General features: G+C 33.1%; 1 protein-coding gene across 6 annotated transcripts in view; it reads right to left on the reverse strand.

The window, feature by feature from the left end:
• The window catches only part of DAAM (disheveled-associated activator of morphogenesis-like protein), an 88,327-nt gene that overhangs the window by 53,680 nt on the left and 12,178 nt on the right, over window positions 1-22,469 (reverse strand). For 3 of the 6 annotated variants that reach the window (XM_085199781.1, XM_085199786.1, XM_085199780.1), the window contains exon 1: window positions 2,166-2,350. The exons of 1 other annotated variant lie outside the window; for it this stretch is intronic. Coding sequence is in view for 1 of the 5 variants with exons in the window: in XM_085199783.1 (XP_085055909.1) it covers window positions 1,493-1,495 (3 nt within the window). In the remaining 4 variants the exon portion in view is untranslated. Of the gene's footprint in view, window positions 1-1,492; window positions 1,643-2,165; window positions 2,351-22,469 lie in introns of those variants that run through there. 2 more of the 6 variants (XM_085199782.1, XM_085199783.1) reach the window with 2 other exon arrangements.

The following is a 22,469-nucleotide window of genomic DNA, read 5'->3' on the forward strand; positions in this document are numbered from 1 at the left end:
ATACTTATAAAATATGACCTTCACAAAAATATTTGAAACGACACCTATAGTAATTAGTTAATTTACGAAAAATAAATTAAACGCTATCAGTTTCTCTTGCTTTACGTTTTGTAACTATTAAAAACTTAATAACTAACTTTAATATTTTAATATTCTATAAGAAACATTTGATTATAAAAAATAAACAATATTAAAAATAATTCATAACATAATTCTATTAAAATTCAATAAATCAAAATAATAATTTAATTAGACCATAGGAAGCAGTCAAGTCTTCGAGTTACCGTAAGTCCTACAGGAAGCTACCACTGGCTGGCACCACATCTTGAGGCCAGTTGTGGCGCAGAAGTAAAAGCGTGTGACTGTAAGCGCGATAGGTTGTGGGTTTGACTCTAGGAAATAACTTATTAAATATTTCCATTCTTTGGCTCTGGTATCGAAGCAAAGCGCGGCGTTGAGTTGGGAGCGTAGTGTCTTAACACTCTGCTTACCCTACAAACTACAACACGCAGGATACTGCGTGAAGCTGCAAAAACATCACAATCTGCCCGAGCAAGATTATCCTAAATTATACCAGCATTTCATAAGCATAATATCAAAAATGATTTACTCGGGTGTGCAATACCACATACATTTTATCATAAAAGCAATATTAGAGTGCAATTTTCACGTCACACAGTGCATGTGGGCTGTGACAAACGTTGTAATATAGGAACTGATGTGTAAAATGAAGAATAAAATTGCCGTATTGCATCTCATCAACACTTATAATTTTATAATTCCTTGTAAACGTTAAAACTACGTATTACCTAATAAACATAGCGCAGGCGGCGTGAAGTTCTGCTTCTTATAGCACAATGTTCGAATTCGTATGGAAAACTGAAAAAAAGGCGTTTTCTCTGTCTACTGTGTAATGTACGTATAAGTATCATAAAAAAACAATAATTTTCATTTTATAATAATCTTATAATATCTATTACTAAACTGTAAATATTGTTATGTTAGTATTGTTTTAGATATCTCGGTACAACTTTCTCAAATTGAAGGGTAGATTAAGAGAATTGAACGCACAAACACTACAGGGTATTAGAAAATTATCATTATAATTCTAAAATATTATCTTACTTTTATCAAAAGTAGATTATATATAAATAAATAATATTTTTCATATTTAAATTTTAAAAAAAACACTGCACTTGTTAAGGAAATACCGTGCATATGAAAATTATTATGTACCCTGTTTCATGCAACGTGTGTCGTAACTTGTGAATCGACGAAATTAGCGAATAAATTACTTTTCCGATAAGTTAATGATAAATATAGGAAGTCAAGCAACGCTAACCAGACTACTTACGAGTACGTACGTGTGTATATCATACATCCAATTCTAAAATATAACAACTACAGTACAAATACAAGAACTCATACAACTAGGTTAAATAAAAGTATACACAGGAATAAATTACACGAGAATAAATAATAAGAAACCTACCATTAAATTATCTTCTTTAAACGATCATTAAACACTTTTACACATAAAAAAAATCGCATTTACGTTAAAATTACTAATATCTGGTAAAAAAACAGTCGAGACGCACCCATAAAAGCTCATTGAATATAACTTCAAATTTGCGTAGGTCATTTAGTAATAAAACTAATATACCCTCAATTTTAAAATATTTTTGTCATAAAAAATAGTAATGTCTAATTAACTACGCCACAGATTATTAATATAATATTTAATGAACGATTTAAAAACGATTAATTAGAATCGAATTTTTATAATTTAAGTAAATAGAGCGAAGAAAGCGAAATTACAATATGAAATTACTTAAAATTCTATAGTAGTGTATTCACGATTGAGATAAATAATGGTCGCAGAATCAATTTACATTGGAATAAATAAACATATTCAAGATCGAACGCTACGCAAAACAACAATAATTATATTAATATTAATCGCTACGCTTTCCTCTCTTACTGGAAAGGTCACCAACTCACCAACTTGAACAGACATTTAATTCTAGGTTAACTTCAATTTTTTATGCCATTTCCAATAATTATTATCGGTTTTTACAATTACAATTATAAAAAAAAATTAAAACTAAAAGACCTCAAATCAGTAATTCTTTTTTTTAACTCATACATATATTTATTAATATTACCTGTGCATTGAAAAAAACAATCCTAATAATAAAAATCGAGACCTCATAAAATAAATCGATCACAAAACACTGGCACCTCACTGCTATTACATATAAGTATATATGTATATATAAAAAAGAAACAAAATACTTTCGTCCGTTCGTTCGGAGGCGCGCGTTTCGCACAGTACGCGGCAGGTGACTGAAGGTGCTCGAGGCTTCGCGGCGACAGTACGTACAAGACCTAGTAAGGCAGCGGTATGGCAGAGAAAAATTAGAAAATAAACACTACCTTACCGATATGAGACGTAGTTAGAATGCAAAGCGGAAAATTGAATAATAGTCTAACGATTGTCCTTAACGTAATCAGTTTTAAATATCCCTAGTAGGCTTGTATAGTGTAGACTTACAAATGACGGCGCAAGAAAAAAAGCTTCAATTGCATGTCAGAAGCTTAGTTAAAGCTGTACAATTAATAGAATGTAATATTATATATTTTACTCTTTATATATGTATAAATGTAAATAAATACATAAAAATTACTAGTTGACAAGAAATATTTTAGAACATACACATACTTTAGATTTGTGTTGTTTTAAAACAAAACACATTAATAATAAAAATGTAAACATTTTAAAATTATAAAAATCATTTAACATAAATTTAAATACATAAAAAAAACGTTCTACTACATCAACATTTACCTATTTTGGGAAATGAGCAGTTGTCACTTTCAATCAAGATACGACCGAACGAGATTCATCTATCAACGATAAGAGTCACGGCCGTTGAGCTACAGAGGCGCGCGGTAGTAAAATAATTGTTTTATTTTACGATCGCGCGACAATAGGATAAGCAGAGGGAACCCAGTGTTTAGACACTCCGTACCCCCATTTTCCGTCGAATTCTCGAGGCATTGCGTGTTGAGTGGCAAAACTAAGCCGAGTTTTGTATCTGAACGAAAAAACGAAAATATTAATAAATAATAATTCAATTCAACTCGAGTGGGTATGGAACCTATAACGATTGCGTTACAATCACACACTTGAGCTCCTGGGACACGAGGGGCACTTAAAAGAAATCTTATTCTTTTTTTAACTTTTTCTGCGTAAACCTGACTTTATTTTCTTTTATTTCTTTTAAGTGAAGATTTAAAATAATATATTACTTTAGGGCATTAGAATCATTTCGAGTATAAAATAATGATTAAATAGATTTAAATATTTATATAATTTAAACAAGGCAACGGTGTCAAATATATAAGAGATATTTCCTCAGTAGATAGTTCGTTCACAGCTTGTACTGAAAGTTGTCCGTAAGCTTTCCTTTCTTAAACAAGTACCTACTTAGTCCTTTTCTATGGGGTTTTATATCAAGATCAAAATATTTCACTTATAAATAAATACGTTAGGTATAAATATGTTTTTATCTGTACGTATCTTTCGCATTAAGGTTATTTAGTGTTTTTTTAAGTTGATTCTACAGACTTTGAGTCCGTATCCTTTTTCTCTAAATTATTTTTCGTTTTACATGTAGAACAACCATAAAAAATGTCCGATCTCCACATTTCGGTCACGTAAAGATTTCATTTCGACAAAACATCGATAACCAACGTGTTCTTTTGCTACGATAAGCTTAAATATTATAGACGTCTACGCAATGCAAAATATTTTTAAAATAATCGATTTTCTTTAGCTTTCTTTAGCGTATATGCCATGATAAGCAGAGAGTTAAGACACTCTGTTCGCGTTTACAATTAGACTCTGTGCCTTTAATAAAATTAATGATGAAATCCTTTTACAGGTATTGCTTAATCAATGCTGTCAACTTAAACTTAAAACAGTCATTCCAAGCAGCATTCCAATGGTGTTTCTGTAACAAACTAATTACTGATGACTCTAACATGCTAGAACATATGACTCTAATGTTTTTGACCTCAAATAAATAACATCCAAGTTGAACTGTCAAAAATATTACCAAACTTTAAGGTATTTTCGTAATAGTCGTAAAATGTTGAAACAGAGTTTAAGAAAAAGGAAAAAATTAAATAATTTTGTAAACATAGTCTATAAAAAATGAAGATAAATCAGTACTGTCGCCTTTTAATTGATATTAATATAATCACATAAATTTCGATATTGGAAATTTTATTTTAGAAGACCCGATAGCAATCCGCATTTACAGGTAGGGTGTGTCGGTGAGTGTTGAGTGGCGGAAGTCAACACCGCGCTTATCCTCAACACCAGAGCGAAGAAATGAAAATATTATACATTTCATTTTGTCCTGGTCCTGTTGACACAATGGTGCCTTTGCGCCAAAACTGGCTCCTAAATATCGTACTATAAGTGCCATTCTATTATAAAAAAATGCATATACCGAATTGAATCCACTACATACAGCGAGCCTATAACCATAACAAGCTTATTTATTAATCAGTCATATTATTAACAAAGAACCTGCAGATATTTTATATTTATATTTTATTATAGTCGCTATCATAACATTTTGTTTCTTTTGCATAGTAACGTTGAATGATTCCTTAAAACAACAATCGTAAAATGTTTCAAAACAAAGCACTTAAAAGATCACCTTCGTTTTAATTCGCGCGGCTCAGTAAGTAGGTTTGCAATGCAAATAAATGACTTCATTAGGCTCGGTTTTCTAGATTAATTCATAATTTAATTGTTACGTATTTTGTATGCTTTAACTCTATTTTAATATTTTTTTCACCCGTTCCGTTTCTGTATCCCGCACTGAGCAGGGCAGGCAGAGGGAACCTGGGAAACTAAGTGTTGACATGACACTCCAACCCGGTTTAATTCACTCCTGTTCCCCCTACTTTTCACCGAAATGTGGAGGCATTGCGTGCTGAGTGGCGGAACTCAACACCGGTCTTTTAAGCCTCGTTGTAATTTTTCAACTTTCAAATTCCTTGTGTACCCAGGATCCCAAATTCTTGTGTGTCCTAGGGCCCTGATATATCCTAAGAACACACTGGGCAGAAAGAACCTAACAATATATTTATAAATGTACATAATATCGCTAATATTGCTGCGACATAGATAAAGGGGCTAATATGCATAAAAAAAGCAAAATATAAAATAAAATTAAAAAAACGTCATGCGCTTTTACACTTTGTCAGAGTTGGCTGATCAAAGGACGGCTTTATTAGTTTATCGAAAATCGCTCTATCATTTTATAATATAAAACTAATATAATATATGCTCAACATAAGGGGGCATGCGTGCGAATGTTAGCACGACAGTTTGTCGATTCGATTCCCACTCGACGATATAAAATATTAAGCTGTGAATTAAAATTTAAATAAGAATTCTGTACTTATTTAAATTTTAACATATTTGCTAAATGAATATAGTAGTAATAATGTATATACATATCTATTATCTATATAATTTGTATGACATATATTACTACATATATTAATATATGTATGCGATAACAGATTACTTCTAGTTGGACGATCGCTTGTTGTAATCCCGAGAAATGCTCATTACCATCGAGAAGTCAATGAAGTGTTAGTAATGGCATTTGAGGCTTCCACATATAATGTATGTTATCGGATATAATATTATTATGCTAAACGCCTTACGTTAAGATAAGAGGCCAGCCTTGGCGCAGCGGCACAAGTGTACGACTGTAAACGCGACAGGTTGTGGGTTCGATTCCCAATCGAAGAAATGATATTCTTTTCATTTCATAACGAGGCAAAGCGCGTCGTTGAGCTCCGCCAATTAACAGGAATGCCTCCAGAATTCAGCGGCACGTGGGGAACGCCTCCACCACTATCTCTATGCAAGTACCTGTTCTAATATTTTTAAAAGTATTTTTTATGTCTAATCTGTTACGAATATGCACGAATAGATTTAAATTACAACGCTTCATAAATCATACCAAAGAAACAACTAAATATATAATTATGACATTTAATATAAATAGATCATTATATTTATATAAAAAATAGTAAGTAATACGCTTCTCTAAAATATTATCGAATCACTTTCACCAATCTATAGCTAAAACGAACGAACGAACGAGCAATCCATCTAAAGTCTCGATCAATCACTATCGAACACCTGCTTCTTTATCGGCCATTGTTGGTAATGTTTTCTAACAGGGTAAAAAACTTCAAAACGTAAAGGTTTCCTAGACACAACAAGTCTATTGAATAAGAGCAAAAACCTTTCACATTCTTGGACACCAAGAAAGTTGAAAATTTTGTCGGTCAAACAATTTTCACGGTTAACAATTTTTATTAAGAGTTGCGATTCTTCTTTGACCTTATCGCGCGTAATAGTGAAAAGTTTATAGTAAATATAGATAAATCATATCGACAATGAGTCCGTCTTGGCGCAGTGGAACGGTGTCTGACGTTGTAGGTTCAATTTGCGCATGGGGGGATTTTTTATTAATTTCCATGTCTGGTAAGACGAAAGGCGGCACGAGGATTTGTCACTCAACATTTGCTATCAAAAGTAATCCTTTCAGTAATGTCTTGACATTGTTCTCTCTGCCCATCCAGCGATATGCGGGATAAAGCGTGAAGATAAAATAATATAGACATAATTATATTGACATTTTCGAACATTATACAAATTACATGTATAGTACTTACAACTGACTTGATCCCTTCACTTATTTTTTTATCAATTTTACTTTACTTTTATTATCTGTCGACAAATAAATAAAAGGGCCCACAAAATTTATGCTATCTTAAGCAGGTAAATGTACAGGGTGAGTCATATTGAACTTTCCGATTTCAATAAGGTGTGTATTAAAAACAAAGCGACATGCAGTAAAAATTATTTTATTGTTTGAAAGCACATAACATGCAGTTTTAATTTAGTTGGTTTTAAAAATGATATCCTGTAAATGTCTACCTCCATTGACCACACACTGCTGAAGCCTTTCCCGGAAGTTGTCCATTACTCGTCGAGTCATATTCAGCGGAATAGCATTGATTTCTACCGTGATTGCAGCCTTCAGTTCATCGATGGTTCGGGGACGATGCGTGTACACCTTTTCCTTCAGGTAACCCCAGAGAAAGAAATCGCAGGGGGTTAAATCAGGTGATCTCGGCGGCCACCCAACGTCACCTCGCAAAGAAATGAGATGACCGGGAAACATTTGTCGCAGGATTTCCATTGAACGCCTGGATGTATGGGCTGTAGCACCATCTTGTTGGAACCAGATGTTATCGTTGTCATGATTCTGCGTTAATTCCTCCAATTTCGGTTTCAGAAAAGTTTCAAGCATGTCGCAATACCGAGCAGAGGTAACTGTGACGACTTGACCATCTTCTTCAAAAAAATAGGGACCCCACACACCAAACTCTGCAATAGCGCACCACACTGTCACTCGAGGGCTGTGAAGTGGTCGTTCGTGTAGGTTTCGTGGGTTATTCTCAGCCCAGTATCGAAAATTCTGTTTGTTGACAGTTCCGGCGAGGTGAAAATGTGCCTCATCACTGAAGATCAAAACAGCAGTGCGGGGGATCTGCTCTGAATGTCGCGGCATAAATTTGTTCGTGTGTCTAAGTCTCTAACTGTTAATTCTTGCACTACCTGAATCTTGTATGGGTGAAATTTAAGGTCTCTATGCAGTATTCTGCGGACACTACTGAAAGATAATCCTAGTGAAGCGGCATGTTTCCGAACAGAACGCCGAGGGGATTGTTGAATTGAAGCCCGCACTCTATCCACGTTTTCCGCTGACGTTGACGTCCTAATTCGGCCTTGTGGTCTTGTTTTTAATGCTGATGATGTTGCTCTAAAATTTGATACCCAATTTCTGATTGTTGGTCCAGTGGGAATGGGATCACGTCGACCAATAGCAAAATGTAAACGGAACGCACGCTGTGTTGTGATCACGGAGCCGCCATTTTTAATAAACTCTTCAACTACGAACGCACGATGTTGTCCCGACCAAGCCATTGCTCACACTAAAACTGCATGTCATGGCGCGTCTAATGACACCATCCCCACCCTTCTACTCCTTCCCTTCTTCGTGCAACGTCCTTCCAAAACCGGAAAGTTCAATATGACTCACCCTGTATTAGCATATTATTCGCTATCTACACCACTAGGTTCGACGCACCATATAGAAATCAAGGCAAGTAAAATTTATAGCTTTTAACTAAATTACAAGACCCAAAAGGGTTAACGAATGCAAGGATATTTAAAAGTCAGACAATTATAGATGCTGATGATATTTATGTACGACACTATAAAAATGTTTAGTTTTGCAATTTATTTAAAAAATATATTATCACAAGCAAAAGTTGAATTAGAATAAATAAATTAATTAAATAAAATGTCATTTTGCAATTTAAAGTATAAACTAAGTAATGTTACATATGCCTAACTCCTATTCAGTTTTTAGTCTAATCCTATTTGAGGCTTTATGATATAAAAATATATTACCAAAGAGAAAAATACGTTCTTACAACTTTCAACAATGAAAAACAATAACTCAAGTAACTTATAAGGATACCCTAAAAGAAAACTAAAAGAATATACGAAATAAAGCACTTTATTTCCAAATAACCACAAACTGCCACAAAGTCCAATAATAAAAAAAAAACAAAAACATCCTCATCATCGTCTACCAAAGTCGTGCTTCCCCGTAATATCAAAATGGGGTAAACAACCTCAAAATGCGTGACCGAGATTTCATAATAATTGCCGCTGTTACAAAATACTATAGGAATTACTTTGAATCCGACAGGAACTTATTTTAGTTTTCTACAATAGTTATTTTTCGTTACTTTCGCGCACAGGAGGGTAAGCAGAGGGAACCTAGAATTAAGACATACAGTCCCACATTTTTTGCCGAATTCTGGAGGTATTCCGTGTTGAGAGGCGGAATTCAACACCGCGCTTTGTCTCGATACCACAGGAAACAAATGAAAATTTTAATTAATAGGTATTTAACTTCTTCAAGTGGGCATCGAACCCACACCCAGTCGCGTTTACAGTCACACACTTGTGCCCCTGCGCCACGACTGGCCTCGTTATATTACTTAAACACTTTCATTACTACCGAACGGTGGGAGATAGACAAGGAGGTCCGTCACAACCATCTTTTGTATGATTTAACTCATACAGAGATTATAATGTAGAATAGAATAGAGACATTACGTGTTAAACGACTCAACGCCAAAATCATTTAAGTGTCAAAATCCCCGAAATTATCTACATTGCTATATCTAAGAGCAAATTATATACTTTTTTGGTTATAACATACTTATTCAACTTAAAAAACTCAAGACTAAATCTAAAGTTACAATTTAAAAATAAATATACAAACAAACATAATTAACAACGTATACTTTCTAGGGTTACGAGCCCTACTTGGCAGGTTGCAGTACGCGTCAAATGCATTAAGCGTGAAACCATCTAACCTAATTGAAGCAAGTATGGCGAGCGCTATGTGACCGTCGTACACGCGAGGGTCTGCTTCGTAATAGGCATACTATTTAATATATATTTAATATTATTTTTACTTTCCCGTTATATACGATACATAGCAGAGGGAATCTGGGAACATAGTGTTAAGACACTCCGTTTCTAGACACTTCTAACCATGTTCTAAGCCTATAACAAATTAAAATTAATTCCAATTAGTTCCATTATTTCCGCATTCCCAAAATAATCTAAGATGGACCACAGAACGTGCCGACACGACACGTTATTTATATATGTTAATATAATAAACTCGACTTATAAAAGCGATTTAAAAAAGTGGGGGACCGTGAAAAATTGGAAAATATTGCCAGAGTCACGAACCGACTACGGTCGTTGAATCCGTTGAATTCAAAACGAAGCAAGGCTTTCTGGGAATGGTGGTGGACAATGGGCCTATTTAAAAAATAATATTGATTGGTATTAATAAAAACATATTACTTACCATTGTGAAAGATGATACGTTTGTATGAAATTTAATAATAATGACTTACGTTGCTTGAAATAAATGACGGTAGGTACATTGATGTGAAATTATTACATTATATCACATTGTATAATAAGTAAGAAATGGAAAAAAAAGGATTTTAGTCTAAAATTTACAGCACCAACATAGGAGAATAAAGGATTGGTCTAAACTCTAAAGAAAGATAAAGTTCGGCGTTGAACTCCGCCATTCTATACACAATGTCTCGAAAGGGGAGACTAGAGTGACTCTGCCTTCTCTTCCGATCCCGCTATATGTATTTTCATATAGATTTAGTGTAGAGAAACATGTATGTACTGTAATAAAATATAATGATTGGGTCATTGTATAAAAATTAATTTGAACAATACCGTAATAGGAAGGATTCAACAAACCGATTGTATTCATTGAGAAATAAAAACCGAACAAGCGCGAGTCGGGCTCGCCCACCGGGTTCTGTACAGAAATTAGAGGTCTCGATCTTATTATGAATTTTGATTTCCTTTATAGTGTCGAAATACGCATTTTTTGCCATATAATTGACCACATCTTTTTTAATGTAAATGTAGAAATGTCTTTTTTTTTTTGGGAAATCAAGGGACCGTAGATCTGAGTACCTATATGGTTTAATTTCAACTTAATATCTCCAAGTATCCCAGAGATAAAGTGATCTTATAAGGGTTCCTATTTTCTTAAAAGATACGAAACCCTAAAAATGTGACATTCCGGCGACGACTAAAGCAATAACAATAAGATGTATAAAATAAATAATTAAAAAAAATAACTTGCCATTAAAACAATATATAAAATAGTGAACCTTAAGAAATCCAAACAAAGTAATATTAAAAAGCAACCATCACGGCTATTAGTGAGTTTATAGAATGTCGACAAAGGTGACAAGTAATTTCCTGGTCATGACGCTCTCACATACTAGTTGAGACGTCTGACGTAGTAGAACTTAGTTATTAGTCACATTACACGTATCGTACCTACTAATCAAACAAAAAGTTTCCATATAAAATTACTTTAAGAAATCTCTAGTGTCCAAAGTCTCCATCTATCTTGTACAACTTTAACGATTAAAAAATTGAGTCTAAGACACCCCGTTCCCATTAGGACACTTCCGTTCCCCACTTTCCGTCGAATTCTCTAAGCATTGAATGTTAAACGACGGAACCTAACACGACTTTCCTCGTTACGAGAGCGAGGAAAATAAAAAAAATAAATATTTCATTATCCAGATTCGGAATCGAACCCACAACCGTCGCGTTTACAGTAACATTCTATGCTCATGGGCCACGACTGGCCTCAATCTATTTAATAGCAATAAATCATAATATAGTTATATATATTTACCCCAAATAAAAAGTAAAATGATGCAAGATGCAGCACGCAACGACGGCAAGCGGAGCAGCGCCATGAGCATCCAGGTTGTATTAAATTGACTAGAAAATATCGTCTAAGCATACACACACGTCATTATATATTTCGTTTGTTCCATTGTGAACGGTAGATTACTTTTGATTTTTGCTTAAAAAACTATAAGTGTTTTGTTTCTTTCATATTTGTTTATATCATTATAAGCATATTATATATATATATATATATATATATATATATATATATATATATATATATATATATATATATAAATATTTCAAAATGCATATATATATATATATAATAATGCATTTTGAAATATTTATATGCACATATATCTCGAACCAAAATGTGTATGCACTTGCAATGCAATGAATGCACATTTTTTGCGAATACCGTACCAATACCGCTTTGAACTCTCCGGCTATCTCGGTTTAGACGTGAGGCTAAAAATATCAGAAAGGAAAAATAAAACAAACATTCAAACATCATTAATAATCTGAAAAGATAATTAAAAAAGATTTAGTTAATCTTATGGAACAAGTCCGCCCAAAATACTTTCAACAGAATATATATTTGGATACCCTCCTTTCCCGTCTTCCGTATACTATTTTAGGATAATATAAATAAGGAGTGGGCCTTTTCAATTCGGAGACAGATGTTGAGCCGTGTGTAAATACGAAACCGCTAACCAATCACTGGCTATAGCAGTAGGTATACAGATAATTCTTACGGTACCTATATTTGCTTATTTTTGTCTATATGCCCGTCCTAAAATGACTATAATCTTCTTATCATGTCATATAACTCAATGAAGAATAACTTCAAATCTTATAAGACGAAAAGTTAATACTAGCGGAAAATACGCGGCTTCGCTCGCTTAAAATTATTGTTAAATCTTTACAAAAGTTGAAGCCTATGTGCTATTCCGAAGTACAACCTATATTACTGTAAAATTTCATTTAAATTCGTTCAGTAGTTTTTACGTAAAAGTAGAAATACCCATCCATCGTTACAAACTTTCACATTTATAATAATAGTAGGATAGAATTCGTTAACGTAGTTAAGGTGGCTGATCTTTTATAAGTATCATCTTATGTAGGTACGTTAATAAGACTAATCTATTTTTTGTTTTTTTTTTGCCGTGTTTAAGGCGTGCCAGTTATAATTCTTGTTGATTGGAGAACACACAATAGGAGAATGTGTGTTAAAAAGAGATCCAGCTAAGATACTGCCTTCCCCTACAAAATAAAACTCTACACTCATCTTATTACACTTACTTACTACAATAATATTTGACATTAAATATCACAAAAATCTGACGTTAACAATAATTATTACTACGTACATTTACATACTCACTATTTAGTAAAGTAAGAATTAGAAAGCATACATTTAAACAGCTATAAAAATAGATTAGAAGCCATACTGGGAGCGATGACAAACAAACGAACTGTCTCGTTGAGTGACGCTACAATAGCTATAGCCGTTGAAAGTTAGACAAATATGTGATACGTTTTACAACTGATGACTCTACCAGAACACGGAAGAGAAGGCAGTTTAAGAAAGTCAATATTTTATGGGAAAAGCATATTTCAAAAAAAAGTAAAAAGCGATACGATGATGATGTTGCAACTGAAAAGCGCATAAATGCAAGGGATTCCAGGTTCATACTCCAAACATATTCTATAATAAATATGTAATTTTTCATTGTCTGTACCTACATGGAAGAAATATGAAAAAATGGGGGCATTCAATGCAATACCACCCCCAAAACTATTGCTGTTTTTGAAAATTATGGATATGATTTTATGCACGTTTAACCGATTGCTGTTTTCACTATTGTATTTTGGCAAACTTCCCTTAACATTTTTCCTTTTTTTTTATCGTAATCAGTTCATAAATATAAAGTAATCTCAATTTAGAACCCGTCATATCCCATATAAGATTACCAGCGCCGACGAAGCCGCAAGAATACCTACTAAATATAGGCAAACTCGATATAATACGTGAATTAAACAAACTCATAATGACATGCCTGTTTCACTAACCACGTATCTACAGCCTTCCAGCTAAGCTGTTGTAACTAATTTGTTAAATTGTAGCATTTACATAGATTTGAATATTGCAATAATTTACGTGTAATCCGATTGGAAGTACGGTCCATGGCGGGCCACGCTCGCTTGAACACTTGTTTGACTATTTCATATTTGATTATAATTAATTCTACAGATTAGGCAAAACTATTTATAATTATATAGATTCCGTATTTCATAGAACCGCGGATAATGGCTTACAGTCTTAAAGTTTTCTAATTATTTAATTTTATTTTCTTGATATTTTTTAATACGTTTATAATTTCTCTTTATTTTTTGTAGGCGCAAAGTATACATTCGTTCACAAAGATAAACAAATAAAAGATATGTATGTTTATCTTAAGATTATCTATATAGAAACCCATATAAATTAAATATAAAATAAATTTTACGGCAACGCACCTCACCGTAAAGTACGTACAAGAATAGACACCATCACCGATATCTCAAACTAAAATAACCAATGGAACAACCTGTCGAATACACTGATTATAATTGTGTTAAGAGGTCATCTCTAACTTTCCATATAGCACTCGAAGTGCTGACGTGGGTGTCCGTTTGATTGTTCATTCGTATATATACGCATACTTGCAATGTTAACAATAATTACAAAATATTAATTTGCGGTATTATTTAGTACCTAAAAAATTACAATATTTTACTAATAATACATATAAATGGGAATATATTAAATACATACTACATATTTATAAATATACTTTAACATAGTGTATCCATCAATAGAATTTAAAATGAAAGATAAATCTGCGACACTCCAGTAATCAATATAAAATGTGAGAAACCAAAGTAGACAAATCACGGCGTTGAGGTCCGCCACTTAACATGCAATATCTCACAGAATTGGACAGAATGGCTCTACCTACTCTGCTATGCGTAAAAGCGCGTGGAGTTCTATAAACATAATAATCATAGCGGCCAATACTCAATACGCATACAATATGTAAGTACAAATACTGTTTGTTTTAATAACAGGCCATTCATGCGGAATAAGTTTTATTGACAACATATCATATTCATTTCCGTCAATATAATCAGTATTTCACATCTGACTATAATTATAGTGTTAATTGCGATAGTTGATTGATATCTACTACTGACTCTTTTTTTTTTTAAATATTTTTTCAGCTATACGCTGTACCCTAACTTGGGAACCTAGTGTTAATACTCCATTCCTATTAAGACATTTTCGTTCTCTACTTTCCGCTGAATTTTAGAAGCCTCGACACCAGAGCAAATTAAAGAAATCAATTTTTTAAATACAGTAAAATAAAACAATGCAATGCAAATAATGTGACAAGTGCTTAAAATAGGTACTATATTATGTACAAAAAAAAGGCACCTAACGTGAAATTTTTTGGGGAAATTACATCATGCAAATTTTGATAATAATAATAATTAAAATAAGATATTTTTTGTAAGGAAACATAAGGATATAAAGATTTCCTACGAGAAGACCTACCTACAGCGTGGTTTGCATAAAATATTCAACGAACGACGACCAAACTATATTACAAAAAAAGTAGCTGTGCTAAGATATAAATTAATTTAAAAAAAATGAAATAACAATTATACAAACAACAAACATGAGGCCAATCGAAAGAATACACAAAATTTTATATAACAAAAGAACATAAAAAAAATCGCTTATGCACACACAGAAAACAACAACAAAAGAATAAAAGAATTTTATCAGTTTTAAGGCTAATAAAACGAAACTTTCACAGTATATTAGTCATACAATAAACCTGTTGGATTGAATAACCACCACGCGTTACTATTAATAACATTGAAGACAACGAAGGCGAAGACGGTCCGCAACTCCGCAGATTCCGCGTAACCGATTACATGCGAATGTCGTATACCGGTTTCTGTCAGACGGTGGATAAAAACGAAAAATTTGTCGCCATTACTTGAATCATTGTACTGATATATATGGTCTTGCTACCATCAATTTAATGGTGTTTTGACGGCGCTTTTGTAATGTATGGACTTTGCGTATTGCGGTTGCGGTTTAACTGCAAATAATGGTCCAAAATCAGCTTCACGCTTTATCCCGCACACAGCAGGGTAGGCAGAGGGAACCTAGTGTTAAGGACACTCCGTTCCACTTCGTGTATGTTATTTATAATATGTACGTACGTAAAAAACAAACCAATTCCGTAAATTATTCGCTATTACGAACAAGGAAATCCAACGGCAGCGTTATTTGGTCATGCTACTTTTATTTAGAACGTGCGATAACCAATCACTGTTGTGAACAATTTAATATTATATTGCTTAATTATTACTAATTTAACTTGTTACTATTTTTATTGTTTTACATAATAATATAGGATTTTTTTTATTAATAGCGACTTGTATAGTCGCCATCGCCGTCACCATATTAGAACACACACACTTATCACTCAACAAATTTACAAAATGATATCAATATTACAACAAATTTACAAAATTACAAATTTGAATTAAAAGAAAACTTATAGAGTAGACGTAGAGTAGAGAATAAAAACGTTATATGAATGTTATTATAAAGCATAATAGATGTTTTTGATATTTGTTGCAAAATCCTACATAGGTATAGGGGATAGTAAGAGACAACCTAGAGTCATAACTTTTCGTTCTCCGCTTTTATTTCTAATTGAATGCTCGTATAAAACTCATCGCTTCTCTCCGTTTATAATAACAGAACCTTAAAAAAAAACCCAAAAAACAAAAAGCATAATAAAACAAAAATAAAAAAACAACACTCCCTTTTGCTAATTACAATCGACACTAAAAATGTCCTACTCTACCTACCCAATTATTTAAAGAAAAACAAAACAAAACAAATGACGTCGACATGTCCGTACCACTTTCTTTTGAGTCGTTTCCTTTGAGAATACCTAACATAGTTAAATATGCATCGGTTATGGGTTAGCAAGCAATGGCACTTCGTTAAGTGCACTCTTGTGTAGAGTGGAAGGAAAACGTATTAAGGAGATATGCTTGTAGTGTACCAATTAGCGGCAGTTTAAATAATAATTCAATATTTATTATGAGAATGTTTGTGTGACACCTTATTGGAAGACTGCGGCGTTGAGCTCCGCCGCTGAACGTGCAATGCCTCCCGAAAGTAGAGAAATTAGGAAATGAAAGTCTTAATGGGAGCAGAACTCCCTCTGACTACACTACCCAAATAAAAATCAACCTAATCTTCTGTCCGTAGTTGTCCGTAGGTGCGCGTTTTAAGTTAATTTTCAAGACATTGCTACCGAAATGAGAAATTGAAAACAATTAATTCTCCCGTTTTACTTTGGAATCGAACCCACAACGATCCCATTCACTGACAAACGCTGTGCCTGTGCACGAAGAGAATCATAAGTTTTTATTTCAATTATCGCCGATATATCTGGTTAAGGAAATTACGCTTTCTTTTATTATACTAATCTGTGTTATGGATGAGTATAAGTTTTAACAAAAAAACTCAACCAAAATTTTTTCGTGGTTAACATTGTCAGAACTAGACCAAATTGAAACGGAGCGACACGGGAAGCACCAGCTTTCAAATAAAATAAGAATCATCAAAAATAATTCACCCAATCCAAATTTCTGAGGTAACAAAAAAAACAATCGAATTGATAACCGCCTTACAGAAATCAGTTTAAAAGACGTAAAAACAAGTAAATATTTACATTCGATATTTGCAGTCGCGTGCATAAGTTTTCTTACAAAAATTAAGCTCGCCTTATATATCATTATCCACTCTGGTAATGATAAATATTAGCCTTATCTGCGTGAGGAATGTCGCCCGGCCGGTGGGTGCCGCTTAATTAGCAAATTAACGAATAACTATCAATTTTAACCTAAATTACGGTTTTCGCGACAAAATATGAATATTACTAGAATTATAACGCACCGTTTAGACTTAAAAATATTAAAATGTACTTAAGAATGCGGTTAAATGCCTTTATATAAATTTGCAAGTGACAATTATGTTTATGTTATATAACCATAATAACATGTATCGGATGTTATAATTAGTTAACTAAATAATTACCATTACTACAGAAAAAAAAAACATGCAAAATAATAAAAAATAAATAACAGCTAAAAATAATTTTAAATAGAAAAATTACAGTATTTACAATAATAATATCTCGAAAAATCAAAGCCATTAACGTGAAAATGTATATAGCGTATACACTAAGTAAGACATGTAAAAATCTAAATCATAATACATACAGACACTAGTACATAGATAAAATATATTAATAGGTACAAATTTAAATTATGAAACATACTGACCTATGGATATTAAAATAAATATTAAAAATCACATAATATTTTTTGTCTTCGATAATATTAACAAATGCAGACGAAAAAAAAGCACACGGAAGCGTCGAAGCATGAATGGAGGCAAAAACTATTGAATTATCATTTAAGCACGCCCAGCTCGAATAACCGTTTGATTGATAAATTGACATAAATATCAAACGATATAATTGATATTAGCATACGATGAATATATTATGCTGTATAAAAAACAGGACAGCATATTGTATAATATCAGGTATGTACAGAGAGTGAAGAGCTTACTTATATAATTTTATGTATATTTCTATACTTAATATTATAAAGCTTTTTAACCGACTTCTGTAAGTAAAGGAGGTTATCAATTCGGCTATATTTTTTTTTAGTTTGTTGGTTTGCTTGAACGTGTTAATCACAGGAACTACTTCTTCTTATAGAAAAAATCTTTTTGTTTTGGATGGTTGTTATTTGTCGACGAAGCCTATACATAGGCAGACATTAATCGTTTTAGTAATCGCATTACAACTGCGGTCAGAGCTACTATGGGCACTTACAATAGTTATTTAGAAAAAAAAGGAAAGACTTTATTATAATATCGATTTGTCAATTTTAAAACAACAAACACCTGCACTCTCTAATTATAAATTATATAATATATAAATCATCAAGCCAGAGAGGAGCTCGGAACAGTACCTGGTGCTTACGACCCAATCGTATGCTTCAGCTTGCTATTAGTTAACCTGATTAAATAATATTTAAATGGCAATACTGTCATAGAAAGTCAATAGATTATTAATGGCAAATATAACTATCTCTCAAAAATTCTAATATAAAAGTAGAAATCAGCCGATTTGAACACTGTCTAAAACAAGAAAAATCTGTCACAAGAAGGACAATATGTCAATGGAACAATATAAATACTCAAATTACCACTCCTTACTCCAAGTTTACGTCATTATACAACTTGACCACACCTCGTCCTCAATCTGCATTTGTTTGACCAATTAGTCATAATTCTTCACTTTTTACAACAGGCAAATATTAATACGCTATCTTATAGTTACTTGACAAAGAAAATTATTTCAAAAATAATTTAATTTAATACGTAAAATGAATCATATATTAAAGACTAATTTGGGTAGTAATTGAAGGCTGTAGTAGGATTCCCACTAGGGGACAACAACGAAAGTATCGGAATAAGTAACTGTCTTAACACTAACTTCATAGGTTCTCTCTACCTACTCTTCAAGCCAAGAAATAAATCATTTCAATATTTTCGTCCTACTTAAATTATCTTTAGATATACACAGAAATACGAAATAAATTTTGAAATATTTGTAGCAATCTACATACACTATTTATCATATGTGAACATTTAAAATAATTTTATGTTTTACCGTTCAGACCTTGCTCGAAAGTGCCGCCCGAGGCTTACACATGGGCGAAGTGATAAATTACATAGGAACAAATAAAATTGACATAAATTTAACAGCACTTTATTATTATTCCTTTTAATCGACCTTGTGAACAATCTAGTCGTTTTATTTCATAGTACAGTACATTTTACAAGGCTGTGTGTGAGAAATAGAAGTGTCTTAATGGGAACGGATTGTCTAAACATTAGGTTCCCAGGTTTCCTGTGCCTACCCTGCTATGTGCGGGATACAGTGTAAAGATAAAAAAAATCTCATTGATTTATAAGCTACTGCTGTATTCTTTATGGTATACTATAATATAAGTGATATATGGTTATACTATAATATAAGTGATGTGCTTGTATAATAACGCAAGTGAACCTCCCTATTATTTTAACCATCGCCTCTAAAGTACTCCACAACAATGTTTCTCACACCGAAAAAATAACTATCTCAATGTTTACAATCCCTAAGACTCTCCACATTTTTCCCCATTTTCGGCGGTGACATTTGCATAAAGCTGTCACTTTAGTGCACTCAACTCGAGTTCACGCGTGCTTACAGTAATAACGAAATGTGTAGACAATGTCTGGACACGAGGGCCCTCATTTGTATAGCGTTTACTGTAAAAACATACACCGTTGGTGCATTTTATTGAAGGGGTTGATTCCATATTCAAATTATTACGGCCGATAAAAGTGTCACTGCACTGCCACTAAAAGTGTTATTGTCACGCCACGTATCTGTGACTGTTCTGAATACATAATTAATTAGTAAAACAAAGGACTTAGCTTCACGCCTAGCAGGGTAGGCAGTGGGAACCTAGTGTTAAGACACTCCGCTCTTCACTTTTCGTTGATTTCTAGTTAAGTGGCGGAACTCAATAACGCGTTTTGCCTCGACACCAGAGTGTAGAAATAAAAATATTCAATATTTCATTTCCTCGAGTGGAAATCGAACCCACACAACCTGTCATTTATATAGTCACACGCTTGTGCCACTGCGTCACGACTGGCCTTGATTTATTGAAGGGGTTGCTTTTATTTATAAATTATTACGGCCGATAAAAGCGTCACTGCCGCTAAAGTGTCATTGTCACGCCACGTGTTTGTGATTGTTCTGTAAACATAATTAATTAGTCATACAAAGGACTAATATTTATTTTAACACAGTCAAAAATTTTTTTTTATTTCTTTGCGTTATGATCCGCCGAAATGTCTTAATGGAAACGGAGTGTCTTAGCTCTAGGGTTCGAGGTTCCCTTTACCTACACTACCATATGCAGGATACACCGTGAACCTAAATAACATCTAACACACCTTATCTATACTTATACAGACACTAATATACAAAGCGGCACTACACTCCCGTCGAATAGGGTTCACACGTGCCCAGACCGTTAACGAGGAGGGCAGACGCGCAGTCTGGGCACGAGGGCCCTCGCCGGCAATCAGTATCTGTTTGACGGTATACGGTACTTTGAATTTGTATGTAACAAGTGACGTTTCTACTTTTCAAAATGTCTTATATTTAAAAAGCTACTTGCAAATATTGTTTTTGTCCATTGTTATTTTTTTTATTTCTCCGCTGTGGTAATTCAAAGTGGAGAACGGCAGTTTATCTATGCCAAGCTTACTAGGTTTGAGATAAATACGTAGTGTAAAAAGCTTAAAGGTTAAGCTTAAAGCTTAAAAAAGCTTAAAAACGCTCGAAACGATATTCAAATATTCGATAAAGAGGTTAAATAAGATAAGCAGTATTTTTTTAAGATATCTTTATTTCCCAATTGAATCAAGACATAAATAAAGATTAAGATAAAAAAAATAAAACAAATGGTCAACGAAAAAGTACATTATTATGATTATAAATTAGTATCAAAAAATGATAATGCGCAAACGAGGCGAAATAATAAATTATATTAAAATCTTAACGAACGTTAAAAATACAATGTTTATATTAAAAAATATATTATATTCACATAATATATCGTGGACTTATCAAAGAAATGAGAAAGTGGATTCAATAGCTTAAGCAACAGAACGAAATCCTGAGAATGAAACAAAATTTTTAATATATTTATATTCAAACGCAATAGGAAGAGTGTGTCTGTTTCAATTTTTGCATCTACTTAATTACTATAATTGAATAAAGCCAGCCAATGTCTCCTTGAGAAAGAAACAAAATGATATGTCACTACGTTCTCTCTGCCGACCATACAAAGATGTATGAAAATTTAAAATTATAAGTAGATATTATTATTACAACTTTCGTAATAATATGCCATTCACTAAAACTAAAAGTATACCTATATAATATCATACAGGTATACAATTTATCCGATACTCAAAACATTAGGTAGTGGGTGTAACAAATCAATGGGTGACCTTGTAAGTTGAGAACACCGCGTCGCTCCTAATCACCCATTGTTCCCCATTGTGTGTATCGAAACACTCCGCTGGCCTTCTTCAATTACAAAAATAAGGCAAATATAAGTGATATTTAAATAAACGTAAAATAAAAAAAAATACATCAAAATAAACGTAATTAAACTTTTTACGATAATAAATTTGCACTTTTAACTCTCTGATTACGCACAATCATTTTAATTGAGCTGATTTCCTTTTTTGTGATGGTTTATTTAAATTAGGAGATGTAAACAAGTAGTGAATAAATAATTAAATGCGACGAGTTGTAAATTCGATTACCACTCGAGGAAATGAAATATTTAATAATATTTTCACTTCCTCGCTCTAGTAACAGCACAAAGCGTAGAGTTGCTACACTCAACACGCAACGCCTCCAAAATTCGAAAATGTGGAAAACGGAAATATCTTACTGATAACAGAGTGATCCACCACTAAGCTCCCGGGTTCCCTTTGCCTACCTTGATGAAGCGGGAAGCTGAAAAAAAATTGTTCAACAGTGGTCAAAACCTCATCAATCCAAAAAAACATTTGTACATAAATAATTTTCCCAAGCACAGTAAGTTATAAGTAATACTAAGTAACCACAATGCCATGTAAAGAGCTTCCGCAAGCTCCAGGCTCTAGAATTAGTAGAAAGCTCGGCGGGCTTTGTTGTTCTCGCTAATTACGCCCTCGCGAGGTATGTACGCCGCCACGCTATGTTTCTGTTTCTGGAGAATGTGAGAGTCAAGTTAGGTGTTACCATTGCTG

Source organism: Heliconius melpomene, chromosome 16 (assembly GCF_056956725.1).
Source record: "Heliconius melpomene rosina isolate 202511_hmr_F chromosome 16, ASM5695672v1, whole genome shotgun sequence".
NCBI lineage: Eukaryota > Metazoa > Arthropoda > Insecta > Lepidoptera > Nymphalidae > Heliconius > Heliconius melpomene.